Source organism: Borostomias antarcticus (genome assembly GCF_949987555.1).
Source record: "Borostomias antarcticus genome assembly, chromosome: 2".
Lineage (NCBI taxonomy): Eukaryota > Metazoa > Chordata > Actinopteri > Stomiiformes > Stomiidae > Borostomias > Borostomias antarcticus.
The window spans coordinates 42437576-42451088 of NC_140235.1; the positions used below are offsets into that span (position 1 = coordinate 42437576).

The 13513-nt window shown below is 50.7% G+C and overlaps 1 protein-coding gene across 1 annotated transcript in view; it reads left to right on the top strand.

Moving 5' to 3' along the window:
* Nucleotides 1-13293, top strand: part of pgbd5 (piggyBac transposable element derived 5) — a gene marked incomplete at both ends in the record, with an annotated part of 37374 nt that extends 24081 nt beyond the window's left edge. Inside the window, 5 exons of the mRNA XM_084460758.1 lie at nucleotides 3673-3807; nucleotides 8920-9100; nucleotides 11862-12059; nucleotides 12272-12377; nucleotides 13098-13293. Of these exons, the coding sequence (XP_084316884.1) occupies nucleotides 3673-3807; nucleotides 8920-9100; nucleotides 11862-12059; nucleotides 12272-12377; nucleotides 13098-13293 (816 nt within the window). The remainder of the gene's footprint in view (nucleotides 1-3672; nucleotides 3808-8919; nucleotides 9101-11861; nucleotides 12060-12271; nucleotides 12378-13097) is intronic.
* Between the last annotated feature and the right edge of the window lie 220 nt (nucleotides 13294-13513).

The following is a 13513-nucleotide window of genomic DNA, read 5'->3' on the forward strand; positions in this document are numbered from 1 at the left end:
CAACATCCCTATCTGATATGGACTTGGAGAGCCAGGTCTCAGAAACTACAATAATGTGCGCGCCAGTCGAATCTGCCCATATACGCATCATGTCCATTTTAGGTAAAAGACTGCGTGCATTAATGTGAATAAAACGCAATCCGTGCATATTCTTAAAATCATATGGCGAATTGCAAATGGTAGGCTGAACAATCATGGGGCCAGGATTAGGCTGTACATTTCCAGAAATTAAAAGCAATAAAAGAATAAAAAGTCTCTTTCTCGCCGTGGGTGGGGGGGTCAGCTGAGAGTGAGAGTCTTTGGAAGCGATGACGTCCAGGGAAGCGTCCACAGAAGGAATCATGAAACAGTCTTTCAGAACAGCGAGGCTGAGAAGCCGCCGCCAGCTTGCAGAGACTGCATGGCTGAGAGAGTTCAGGACAGAGTGGAGTGGAGGCTGAGAGAATAGGCCAGCATCAAAAGCAAGCGTTTCACCGCGCGGGGTGACCAGCTGGGAAGACAGGTCTTCCGACGCGCAGGTCCCAGCAGAGTCCCATCCAGTTAAGAAACTGAACACGGCAATAGTGATCCACAACATTGTCCTTAAAAAATAGTCCAGCGAATATTGAAAAAAAATGTCCACAGAGCTAGCCACCTGGCTAAAGGCAAGCCAAGCTAGCTCCTCAAGCGAGTGTCACAAGCAATGAATGAACCCGTCAGCTGTAGCCTAGACTGAGAGTGAGTTCGCAGGCCCACCCTGCAGCTTTAGCCTATAGCCCAAGTTGTTTGGTCTTAAAACAGTCACTTTTCATGAATCACCGTAGTAAAAACATAACGTGTTTAGAATCAAACCAAGTTTAATTCATGAAATTCGTATTCAAAAGGTTTGGATAAAAGTTGAGAACCGTAGAGTAGGGCGCCGGCCAGACGCCGAGCGAATAGGGCTACCTGCAGATCAGCTATATGCTGCAGCCCTAGAAGGTCTTAAGAGCAAACTTTTCTTGGTTCGCCGTTGTAAAAAAGCATTGTATGCTTAAAAGCAGGCCGAGCTTAATTCATCAGTTATTATAAAAATGTTTAGATCCATATATAGTAGCCTATATCCTACCAAACGCTGGGCGAGTAAGGCTTTCCGCAGCTCGGCTGTAGGCTGTAGCCTATAGCTCAAGTTGTTTGTTTGGTCTTCAGAATCGGAACAATTGATTCGCCGATGTAAAACAACGTATGTAGGATATAAAGCATGAATAAAAACAAGCCGGGTTTAATTCATTAAGTCGTTTAAAATCGGTACTTTACCAGCGAAATAAAAGTTTGAAAAGTAGCCGAAACAGGCGAGAGCTCAGTGCGCAACGTTGTCCTTGCAGCAGCAGCGTGCGATGCGGAGATCGAGATGCGATTCTAGTATTCTGTTAACGTTAACTTCGGAAAAATGAATGCCTAAAAACGAACACCTACTAACGGTGTCGTGGGTTAATGCGAAATCAATGAGTAAGCTAATTATCCCATTTTATTCCAAGCGATGAAACAGTACGAACGTGCAGGAGCTCGAGCGAGTCTGCTAGACTCGAGAAGACTCCACCATTGCCCGTAATTAGAAAACAATGGCCCACGACAACACTTCATAAAAGTTATAGTGTCCACAACTGAAATATTCTCAAGTTGCCAAGCCAACATTACAATTTAAGCTACAATTTACAACAAAAGCGAAAGTTATAACAATCATTGCGACAGAGTAATTTTACGTATGCTACTTAGCTAGCCAGAAAAAGCCTAATCACGTTAGCTGGCTAGCTAGTTAGCTAACATTGGAAAGGGAGCATCTGCAGATAGAGAATCATTACAAAAGGGTAGCTTGCACATAACGTTGGTGTCATTTATCTAGGACGATACCAAAATACATAGCTAGCTATGTATACAGTACATTGAAATTAAGATACTTACAGGATCTGTGTTGTCGCGGGGATAAAGACAGGCGTGTTGGTCTTTCTCAACCGTTTCTGTTCCAAACAAAACGGAAGGATACCCAGTTGTCTTCTTCTTCTTCTTCTTCGCTGGGTTTAGTGGCGGATCCCAAACAACTTTAATGTGCATACCGCCACCTACTGTACCAGAGTGTGTAACTTGTTTGTCTAGTTCTTTAATTCTGTGTCACCTAAGAAAGTAGCCCAATGCCTTGCATTCTTTGTTTTACGTTCACTGCTCAGCGTTCATTGCTCACATTTAGGTTGCAAAATTAGGACATATTTTTTTATATAATTATTTTTATTAGGCCTAGACTGCAAATCTTTAGTGTTAATATTAACTGTAAATTAGAAATTACACACAAAACAGACATTCAGGATTTCTCCTCATTATTACAATTCTGTAACTGTATGACTTCAAAATTTATTTTAAAACCTAAGTAATTTACAAATGTTCTGACCCACTGTGACAAATGTACATTTCCAATAAAGTCATGGTGGGACTGTAATGTAACAGCATTGTCACGTCATTTAATCACATCGTAGTTACGGATTTAAGCAGCAGTGACGGCTATGCTGCCGTACAGTCTCCTTGAGGACGGTTATTTTGGTTATTTTGCGACTGTATAGGCAAGTGTCAGCTAGGTGTCAGCTAGGTCCGTCTTTTGGTACCGTCGCATATTTACCAAACTACGACCAATGTCTCCCGTCAGCTTTACGTACTGTGTTAGTAGGGATAGCAAGCAAGAGGGAGCCTGATCGAGGTTAGGGTTAGGGTTAGGGTTAACCCTAACCCTACGCAGCTTGAGGCGAAAATGGAAAATGCATGGGCCTATTAATATCGAATGGAAATGAGCCTATGCACGTTGTAAGTTCTTAAACTTTATTTAAGTAGTCTATATTTAAACAAAGAGTTTTGTTCTATTTTAGCCTATCTGATAAAAGGCCGAAATTAGGCTGTAGGCCTAGCCTATGAATTCCAATCAGCGCAGCCATAGGCCTTAAATTAAAATGTTACGAGAAGCCTACATGTTGCCTAACCTCTTGCACTTTTAAATAAAAATGTTATATATCTAGACATGCATTGTGGCATTTCTTTATTTAGCCCAGCCCGCCTATCAGTTGTTTCTCAACAGTTATGTCCTCCTCATCCTCATAGCCTACTGCGATGTCTGTGGTTATTGTTGTTTTATTGATAAAAAGGGTAGGCTAAAACTGGAAAGAGAAATTAGTAAACACATATTACTGTCGCGAATCCCAAACCAATTAGCCTACATCCTCAAATCCGATTCATGCAATTGAAATAAACATTCATGTTCTAGCCAACAGTTGCAATTCAAAGGTGACTATTTTTGTGGCTGTGCAATTACATATAGGCCTAGCGCACGGAATCATGACAGCCTATCACACATTTAATCATACAGATGTGAAATAAGACAATAAATGGCATATATAAGCTACACAACGGCCAATCACCGTGACAAACACGTATAATAGGCCTAATATTATATTATAATATAATGACCGGACTTTCTCCAGTTTATCCGGAAAAGTCTAATCTTCACGGACACATTGACCGGTACCGATTTTCTCTAACGGAAACCCTGACACACACACACACACACACACACACGCACTCTCACACACACTCGCACACACACACGCACACACTCACACACTCACACACACACACACACCCCGTAGTCAGCCTGTATGTGTCTCCTTCCCGTAGGTTCTTCATGAGCCGCTGATAGACGAGGACCCAGTCTTCATCACCACCTGCACCGAGAGAGAGCTGAGGAAGAGGAAGAAGAGGAAGTTCAGCCTCTGGGTCCGCCAGTGCTCCTCCACCGGCTTCATCTGCCAGGTTAGTGTGTGTGTGTGTGTGTGTGTGTGTGTGTGTGTGTGTGTGTGTGTGTGTGTGTGTGTGTGTGTGTGTGTGTGTGTGCGTGTGTGTGTGTGTGTGTGTGAGTGTGTGTGAGAGTGCGTGTGTGAGGAACTGCCTCTAAGGTTTCAGCTCTTACCCAGGACCAGCACTGCACCTTGTTTCCAACTCCAGCCACTTCCATGTCCTCTCGTACACACACACACACACACACACACAAACACACAAGTACACACACACTCACACACACAAGTACACGCACACTCCCACACTCACACACACTCACACTCATTACATTACATTAGTCATTTAGCAGACGCTTTTATCCAAAGCGACTAACAATAATTGCATTTAACGTAGGAAAAGCCAATGTACTACTACTTGCCAGAACTCACAAGTGCATCTCCTTTCTAAAACAAGTGACTAAGAGCATAATCTAGTGCTGAAGGCAAAGTGCAAGAATAGCAATCTAAAGTACAATGCAATGCAATACAATACAATACAATAAGTGCTTAGGAGGGAGGATTGTTGTAGTACTTCTTGAAGAGATGAGTTTTGGGCCTGCGACGAAAGATGGGCAGCGACTCTGCTGTCCTGACATCAGTGGGCAGTTCATTCCACCACTGCGGGGCCAGGACAGAGAAGAGCCGTGACCGTGTCGATCGACCGCAGGGGCCTCGGAGTGACGGGGCAACCAGTCGCCCCGAGGTAGGAGAGCGTAGCGGTCGGGAGGGGGTGTAGGGTTTTACCATGGCCTGGAGGTAGGAGGGAGCTGTTCCTTTCATTGCCCTGTAGGTTAGCGCCAGAGTTTTAAACTGCGAGCCGCTACAGGGAGCCAGTGTAGGGAACGGAGGAGGGAAGTTGTGTGGGAGAAGTTGGGGTGGTTGAACGCCAGGCGAGCAGCAGCTTTCTGGACAAGTTCCAGAGGTTTAATGGCTGACGCCGGGGCCCCAGCAAGGAGGGAGTTGCAGTAGTCCAGGCGGGAGATGACCAGGGCCTGGATGAGTACCTGCACCAATTCATTAGTGAGGAAAGGGCGAATCCTCCTGATGTTGTAGAGCAGGAATCTGCAGGAACGTGTGACGGATGTGACATGTGCGGAAAACGACAGCTGGTCATCCAGGGTCACACCCAGATTCCTCGCAGTCCGAGTCGGGGTCACCACTGTGTCTTCAGTGGTGATGGCCAGGTCCCGGTGCGGGCAGCCCTTCCCCGGGAGGAACAGCAGTTCAGTCTTGTCCAGAACTCACACACACACACACACACACGCACACACACACACGCACGCACGCACGCACACACACACACACACACACACACACACACACACACACACACACACACACACACACACACACACACACACACACACACACACACACACACACACACACACACACACACGTCTCCAGTCAGTTCGCCTGTCTTAGCTTTCTTCCTCCTCCTCAGTGAGATGTTCTGTGGAGGGGAGGGTTCAGGAATGAAACAGGAAGTTAATGGAGCGAATCGATATGATCACATTAGTACAGCTATGTCCAGGGTTAGGGTTAGGGTTAACCCTAGCTAACCCTAGCTATGTCCAGGAGCTGGACCTGAGACAGACGCAGAGACTCCCACACCACTCAGCCTGATTGGACTCCGCTGTTCCAGGCGGGTGTCTTATAAGCCTGGTGAATAGTGGACAGGGCTAGTGGACATGGCTGGTAGACAGGGCTAGTGGACATGGCTGGGAGACAGGGCTAGTGGACATGTCTAGTGGACATGGCTGGGAGACAGGGCTAGTGGACATGGCTGGGAGACAGGGCTAGTGGACATGTCTAGTGGACATGGCTGGGAGACAGGGCTAGTGGACATGGCTGGGAGACAGGGCTAGTGGACATGGCTGGGAGACAGGGCTAGTGGACATGTCTAGTGGACATGGCTGGGAGACAGGGCTAGTGGACATGGCTGGGAGACAGGGCTAGTGGACAGGGCTAGTGGACAGGGCTAGTGGACAGGACTAGTGGACATGTCTAGTGGACATGGCTGGGAGACAGGGCTAGGGGAGAGGGCTAGTGGACAGGGCTAGGGGACAGGGCTAGTGGACAGGGCTAGGGGACAGGGCTAGTGGACATGGCTGGGAGACAGGGCTACGGGACAGGGCTAGTGGACAGGGCTAGGGGACAGGACTAGTGGACATGTCTAGTGGACATGGCTGGGAGACAGGGCTAGTGGACAGGGCTAGGGGACATGTCTAGTGGACAGGGCTAGTGGACATGTCTAGTGGACATGGCTGGGAGACAGGGCTAGGGGACAGGACTAGTGGACATGTCTAGTGGACATGGCTGGGAGACAGGGCTAGTGGACAGGGCTAGGGGACAGGGCTAGGGGACATGGCTGGGAGACAGGGCTAGTGGACAGGGCTAGGGGACAGGGCTAGGGGACATGGCTGGGAGACAGGGCTAGGGGACAGGGCTGGGAGACAGGGCTAGTGGACAGGACTAGTGGACATGTCTAGTGGACATGGCTGGGAGACAGGGCTAGGGGACAGGGCTAGGGGACATGGCTGGGAGACAGGGCTAGGGGACAGGGCTAGGGGACAGGGCTAGGAGACAGGGCTAGGGGACATGGCTGGGAGACAGGGCTAGGGGACAGGGCTAGGGGACAGGGCTAGGGGACATGGCTGGGAGACAGGGCTAGGGGACAGGGCTAGTGGACAGGGCTAGGGGACATGGCTGGGAGACAGGGCTAGGGGACATGGCTGGGAGACAGGGCTAGTGGACAGGGCTGGGAGACAGGGCTAGTGGACAGGGCTAGTGGACAGGGCTAGGGGACAGGGCTAGGGGACAGGGCTAGGGGACATGGCTGGGAGACAGGGCTAGGGGACATGGCTGGGAGACAGGGCTAGTGGACAGGGCTAGGGGACAGGGCTAGGGGACATGGCTGGGAGACAGGGCTAGTGGACAGGGCTGGGAGACAGGGCTAGTGGACAGGGCTAGGGGACAGGGCTAGTGGACAGGGCTAGGGGACAGGGCTAGGGGACAGGGCTAGGGGACAGGGCTAGTGGACAGGGCTGGGAGACATGGCTAGTGGACAGGGCTGGGAGACAGGGCTAGTGGACAGGGCTAGGGGACAGGGCTAGTGGACAGGGCTAGGGGACAGGACTAGGGGACAGGGCTAGGGGACATGGCTGGGAGACAGGGCTAGTGGACAGGGCTAGGGGACAGGGCTAGTGGACAGGGCTAGGGGACAGGGCTAGGGGACAGGGCTAGTGGACAGGGCTAGGGGACAGGGCTAGGGGACATGGCTGGGAGACAGGGCTAGTGGACAGGGCTAGGGGACAGGGCTAGGGGACAGGGCTAGGGGACATGGCTGGGAGACAGGGCTAGGGGACATGGCTGGGAGACAGGGCTAGTGGACAGGGCTAGGGGACAGGGCTAGTGGACAGGGCTGGGAGACAGGGCTAGTGGACAGGGCTAGTGGACAGGGCTAGTGGACAGGGCTAGGGGACAGGGCTAGTGGACATGGCTGGGAGACAGGGCTAGTGGACAGGGCTAGTGGACAGGGCTGGGAGACAGGGCTAGGGGACAGGGCTGGGAGACAGGACTCGGGCGCAGCGCAGGATGACTCAGTAGGACTCTGCTCTGGGTGATGAGAGTCACCTTGTCTGGTCGAAGAGGGAAGCTCATCGATCTCTTCAGATACAGTAGGCAGTCAGTGAGGTGGCACAATTTAATGGGACTTTAATGAAACGAGAGCTCAGTGGAAATGAGGCTTTAGATCAGTCAGTGATCCTACACACACTAAGGGACGAAGCATGTATCGTGTTATTATTAAGATCCTCACTTCTATCGCCATGGTTTATTCTGTTTGACTTCTGATAAGAGGTTTTCTGTCTCTCCTGTCTTAGCTGTTCTCAGCACAAGAGCATATCCATGCCTTAGTTGGTCATGGTCAAGAGGTCTGGAGATCAAGTGAACATCCATAAGAAGCTCACTGCCCACTGGTGTATAAGGTCATAGCTGGAGAGAACTCTAGCCATTGGACTGAGACTATGTATAGGAACAGACCACCCACTATAAAGCAGTGACGATTGCTCCTACAGTATAAACCAGGGTAAGCCTGGATTACCCATACCCATAGCCAGGGTGAGCCTGGATTACCCATTAAAATACAAATAAACCTGGATTTTTGCGCCTTCTTTCAGTGAAAGAAGGCACGAAAATCGACTTTTGACTGTTTTTGACTTAAATGCGTCTTGTATACTGCCATATCGCTTCATTTTCATCCCTGTTTAGCGTTTTGGTAGTGCTCCGTCGCCCCCTACAGTCCTCATGAAAATACAGTCCACGTTACGGTCCGTTGACACCGGTCTTACTAGCTCGTTATTCACTTAACATTGTAGGCCAGATAAAATGATTCTAGCTTACGGAAGTCAAGACCAAATCAAGACCTGGAGCAGTGGGCTAATACGCCTAGTAGCCTAGTAGCCTAAACACTGATTAGTGAAGTAAGGGAGTAGGCTATTGAGTGCTGTGCCCTAAGGGGGTGTATTTTATCGTCCTGTCATTCCTCTTCGTGGTGCTTGGCCATTGTTGTCATATAATCACTCTGTAGTTTATTTAGTGTGTTGCTAAAAGCTTGGTTGTTTCTGCCTAAATATTGCCCTCTTATTCGCTCGCTCTCAAATTATTGGCCTTTGTTGATGTGTTAAAAAAAAAAACATCAGTAGCCTAGGCTACTATAGTTTTCCTGTATTTTTTTTACATATAAATGCCAATGCTCAGCGCCCTTCTGGTGCTGTGAATCCCATCAGGGCATGCTTTGAAAGCGTACCCCCCAAAAAATCGTGCGCGTGGGTGCTTCGTTGGTCCTGGCTTACCCGGTTCTAGGACCCACCAGACGCCACTGCTATAAAGGTGGGACAGACTGAACACCACGTTGTCTGATCAGGGAACGTTGACTGAAGCGTTTCTCTGTGACTCACCATGATCCGTATGCTGTTATTTGATCTACAATTCAGTTCCAGAATCTACTTTCCTCTCTGGCCATTGGCTCTTCAATACCATCACTCAGCATGTATCAGCTTCATAGTGGCGTCCTGTCCTGTTCCAGATCTACGTGCACCTGAAGGAGGGTCAGGGGGCCGACGGGCTGGCCACCCTGAAGAACAAGCCCCAGCTCCACAGCATGGTGGCCAAGCAGCTGTGCCACAACCTGTCTGGGCGCAAGACCATCGTCTTCACCGGGCCCAGCATCACCAGCCTCAACCTCTTCCAGGAGTTCCAGAAACAAGGTAGAGATCTATCCCCTCACCCCTCCTCCTCTCTCTCTCTCTCCCTCTCTCTCTCTCTTTCTCCCTCTCTCTCTCTCTCTCTCTCCCTCTCTTTCTCCCTCTCTCCCTCTCTCCCTCTCTCTCTCTCTTTCTCCCTCTCTCTCTCTCCCTCTCTCTCTCTCTCTCTCCCTCTCTCTCTCTCTCTCTAGCCCTCTCTCTCTCTCACTATCTCTCACCCCCCTCTCTCTATCTCTCTCTCATACACTCTCTCTCTCTCTCTCTCTCTGTCAGTCACTCAGTCTGTCTGTCAGTCAGTCGCAGGCTGTCACTTGTCCCCGGGCGTCCTGTATCTTGAGACCCCTCCATCGCTCAGTTTCTCCTGGTATCTTATCCCATCTCCCTCCCTCCCTCCCTCCCTCTCTCCCTCTTAACTCCCTCCCTCTCTCTCAACTCCCTCCCTCTCTCCCTCTCTCTCTCAACTCCCTCCCTCTCTCTCTCTCTCAACTCCCTCCCTCCCTCCCTCTCTCTCTCAACTCCCTCCCTCCCTCTCTCTCAACTCCCTCCCTCTCTCTCAACTCCCTCCCTCTCTCTATCAACTCCCTCCCTCCCTCTCTCTCTCTCTCTCTCTCTCTCTCTCTCAACTCCCTCTCTCTCAACTCCCTCCCTTCCTCCCTCCCTCTCTCTCTAACTCCCTCGGCCGCTGTCCGTCCTCCCCTCCATCTCTTCTCTCTGTGTAATATCTCCTCCCTCCTCCTCTCTCTCTCCCCCTCTCCTCTCTGTGTAATATCTCCTCCACCCCCCTCTCCCTCTCTCCTCTCTGTGTAATATCTCCTCCCTCCTCCCCCCCCTCTCCCTCTCTCCTCTCTGTGTAATATCTCCGTCCTCCTCCCCCCCTCTTCCTCTCTCCTCTCTGTGTAATATCTCCTTCCTCGTCACCTCTTCTTCCTGAAGCCTGCTGTCTTAATGACCTCCTGTTAGCATCCCGCGGCTAGCAAGCAGAGGAGGAGAACATACTGTACAGTGGGGGCCTTGATCGGTGACCTTGAGATGACCCCGGCAACACGCCGGCGCCTACACGTGTGTTCCGGTTTCCTGAGGACTCAACTTCTCCTGTTTTTTGAACCCTTTGATCCCGATGGGTTAGTTCAGTTCACAGTCTGGGGAGAGAAGGAGAGGGAGGGGTGTGAGTTAGTCACAAACCAGTCGAACAACAACAACCAGCGACCGCCTGGACAGTGAGGAATCAAATCAAGTCAAACTTTAATTGTATAGCGCATTTCATACACAGAGGCAACACAATGTGCTTGAGGAGAATGACGGCGGGAACTAAGGAGGCTCTGAAGGAGCCTTGAGTCAGCAGGCTGGGAGTTAGGGTTAGGGTTATGGGAGCCCCATGGGACTTGGATGGATTAACAGACTGCATCACGCACTACATCCATTTCTGTGAGGATCGCTCACTCCATAGCAGCCTAGGGAGGGCACTGTTTCCCCAATAACAAGCCCTGGATCAGCAGCGATCTTAAAGCCCTGCTGAAGGAGAAAGAGAGGGCCTTTGAGGAGGAGGAGGAAGAGGAGGAGGAATTGACACGCGTACAGAGGGGAAATGAAAGGGAGGCTCAAGGAGGGAAAGAACCAAAACAAGAAGAAGATGGAGGACAAACTACAGCAGAACCTGGTCTGGGATGGTGTGAGAATAGTCATGACTACAGGCCCACCAGATCTATCTATCTATCTATCTATCTATCTATCTATCTATCTATCTATCTATCTGTCTATCTGTCTGTCTGTCTGTCTGTCTGTCTGTCTGTCTGTCTGTCTGTCTGTCTGTCTGTCTGTCTGTCTGTCTCTGTCTCTGTCTCTGTCTCTGTCTCTCTCTCTCTCTCTCTCTCTCTCTCTCTCTCTCTCTCTCTCTCTCTATCTATCTATCTATCAATGAAAAAAGAAAGACAGTTCATGTTTGAGGAATTGCATACATCATTTGTCCATCTGACCGAAGATTACAGCTCCTGGTGGTGACTTTGGAAGTCAGGAGAGAACATAAGTAAGGAGGCAAGTCACCAATATGGCCTTATAAAGAAAAATATACCAGTGCTCCAATCTACGTGCAAAGAAGGCCAACCAACACTCGCTGAGTGAGAGATAGTAGGGAGATGCAGAGAGGGAAGTTTGTCCTCTGTGAGCCCCCCCCCCCCCCCTCCCCCTCATCAATGAATCACACAGCGATCACCTCTACCACAGTCAGCTCCGTCTGTCTCCCCCCCTCCTCCCCCCCTCTCATCAATGAATCACACAGCGATCACCTCTACCACAGTCAGCTCCGTCTGTCTCCCCCCCTCCTCCCCCCCTCTCATCAATGAATCACACAGCGATCACCTCTACCACAGTCAGCTCCGTCTGTCTCCCCCCCTCCTCCCCCCCTCTCATCACTGAATCACACAGCAATCACCTCTACCAGTCAGCTCCGTCTGTCTCCCGCCCTCCTCCCCCCCCATCAATTAATCACACAGCGAACACCTCTACCACAGTCAGCTCCGTCTGTCTCCCCCCCTCCTCCCCCCCTCTCATCACTGAATCACACAGCGATCACCTCTACCACAGTCAGCTCCGTCTGTCTCCCGCCCTCCTCCCCCCCCCCCATCACTGAATCACACAGCGATCACCTCTACCACAGTCAGCCCACAGTCAGCTCACAGTCAGCTCCGTGTAGCGCTGGTGAAGCAGCTGTTGTTTTCCTCACCTTGCCTGACTTCCTGTCCTTCCTGCCCTGTCTTCCTGTCCCCAGAGATCTACTGCTGCGGCCTGCTGAGCACCAGGAAGAGCGACTGCACCGGCCTGCCCCAGTGCATGCTGGTCAACGCGGCCACGCCCCAGCAACGCGGCCAGTCGTGCGCCATGATGAGAGGCAGCATGTCTCTGATCAGCTGGTACAACAAGGGCCACTTCCGCTTCCTCACCAACGCCTACTCCCCCACCCAGCGAGGTGAGCCGTGGGGGGCCAGGGGCCACATTCATCTGGATTGTTCTTAACAGAAATTACCCCCCCCCCCCCATTAGCTTGCTCTGCGGCATAGAGCTGCACTGACTGTGTGTGTGTGTGTGTGTGTGTGTGTGTGTGTGTGTGTGTGTGTGTGTGTGTGTGTATGTATGTGTGCGTGTGCGTGCGTGCGTGTGTGCGTGTGTGTGTGTTTCCAGGGGTGATTATCAAGAGGAAGAGTGGAGAGATCCCGTGTCCCCTGGCAGTCGAGGCCTTTGCTGCGCACCTCAGCTACATCTGCAAGTATGACGACAAGTACAGCAAGTGAGTCCCTGACCAGAGAACCCTAACCCTAACCCTGACCAGAGAACCCTAACCCTGACCAGAGAACCCTAACCCTGACCAGAGAACCCTAACCCTGACCAGAGACCCGCCCCTCGCTAATGAAGAGCACGAGTGTGATTGGTTAGATTTGATGTGATCAGATCCACAGATGAGCAGCGTGAGGCTGCGTTCACACGACAGATTAACGAGCTGCTGAAAATGTCCCTGGCCGACGCTATTCGTTGCCAAGCGACAGAACCCAACAATCATAGGGCGCTTCCTCCGCGCTCCGCGGAAAAGTTAAAATATTTGTGACTTTTCGGCGCCGGTGAAACGCAAGAAGCCTGGCCTGGCCTGGGCTGAGCAGCGGGCAGAAACGCCCTTCTACCCCCCCCCCCCCCCACACACACACACACACACACACATACACTACACACCATACACACACGCACACACACCACCTATCACTGTAAGTTTGGTTGGCAGCCTTCAGTAGAACCTGCCGCTTGTTGCCTTAGTGACTGTGAGTTGAAATATTCATAATTTAAACGTTATGACTTAACAGAAACGTTAAAAACGTGTTGAGCTTCTGTCCTGAAGCCATCTCACGCTATGTTTACCTGAATGTTCCGGAACGCTTCTCCCAAACTCCGTCTAGCCAATCAGATGTCTCCCCAATTCCATCCGGCCAATCAGATGTACTGTGTGTGTTTCAACCAGGTACTTCATCTTCCACAAGCCTAATAAGACTTGGCAGCAGGTGTTCTGGCTCACCATCAGCATCGCCATCAACAACGCCTACATCCTGTACAAGATGTCCGACGCCTACCAGGTCAAGCGCCACAGCCGCGCCCAGTTTGGAGAGGGACTGGTCAGAGAGCTGCTGGACATGGACGACTGCTCCCCCCCACAGTGAAGGAGCACAGTCACAGAGGCCCTGTAATACACACACATACACACACACACACACACACATGATACTAGTGCACATACACGCCTGCTAGATGCTATACTTTCTCTCTCGCTCTCATTCTAATTCTGTCTTTCTCTGTCTCGCACACACACACACACACACACACACACACACACACACACTGTAAATAATGTATACACTTTCACACAGTCTTAGATATATC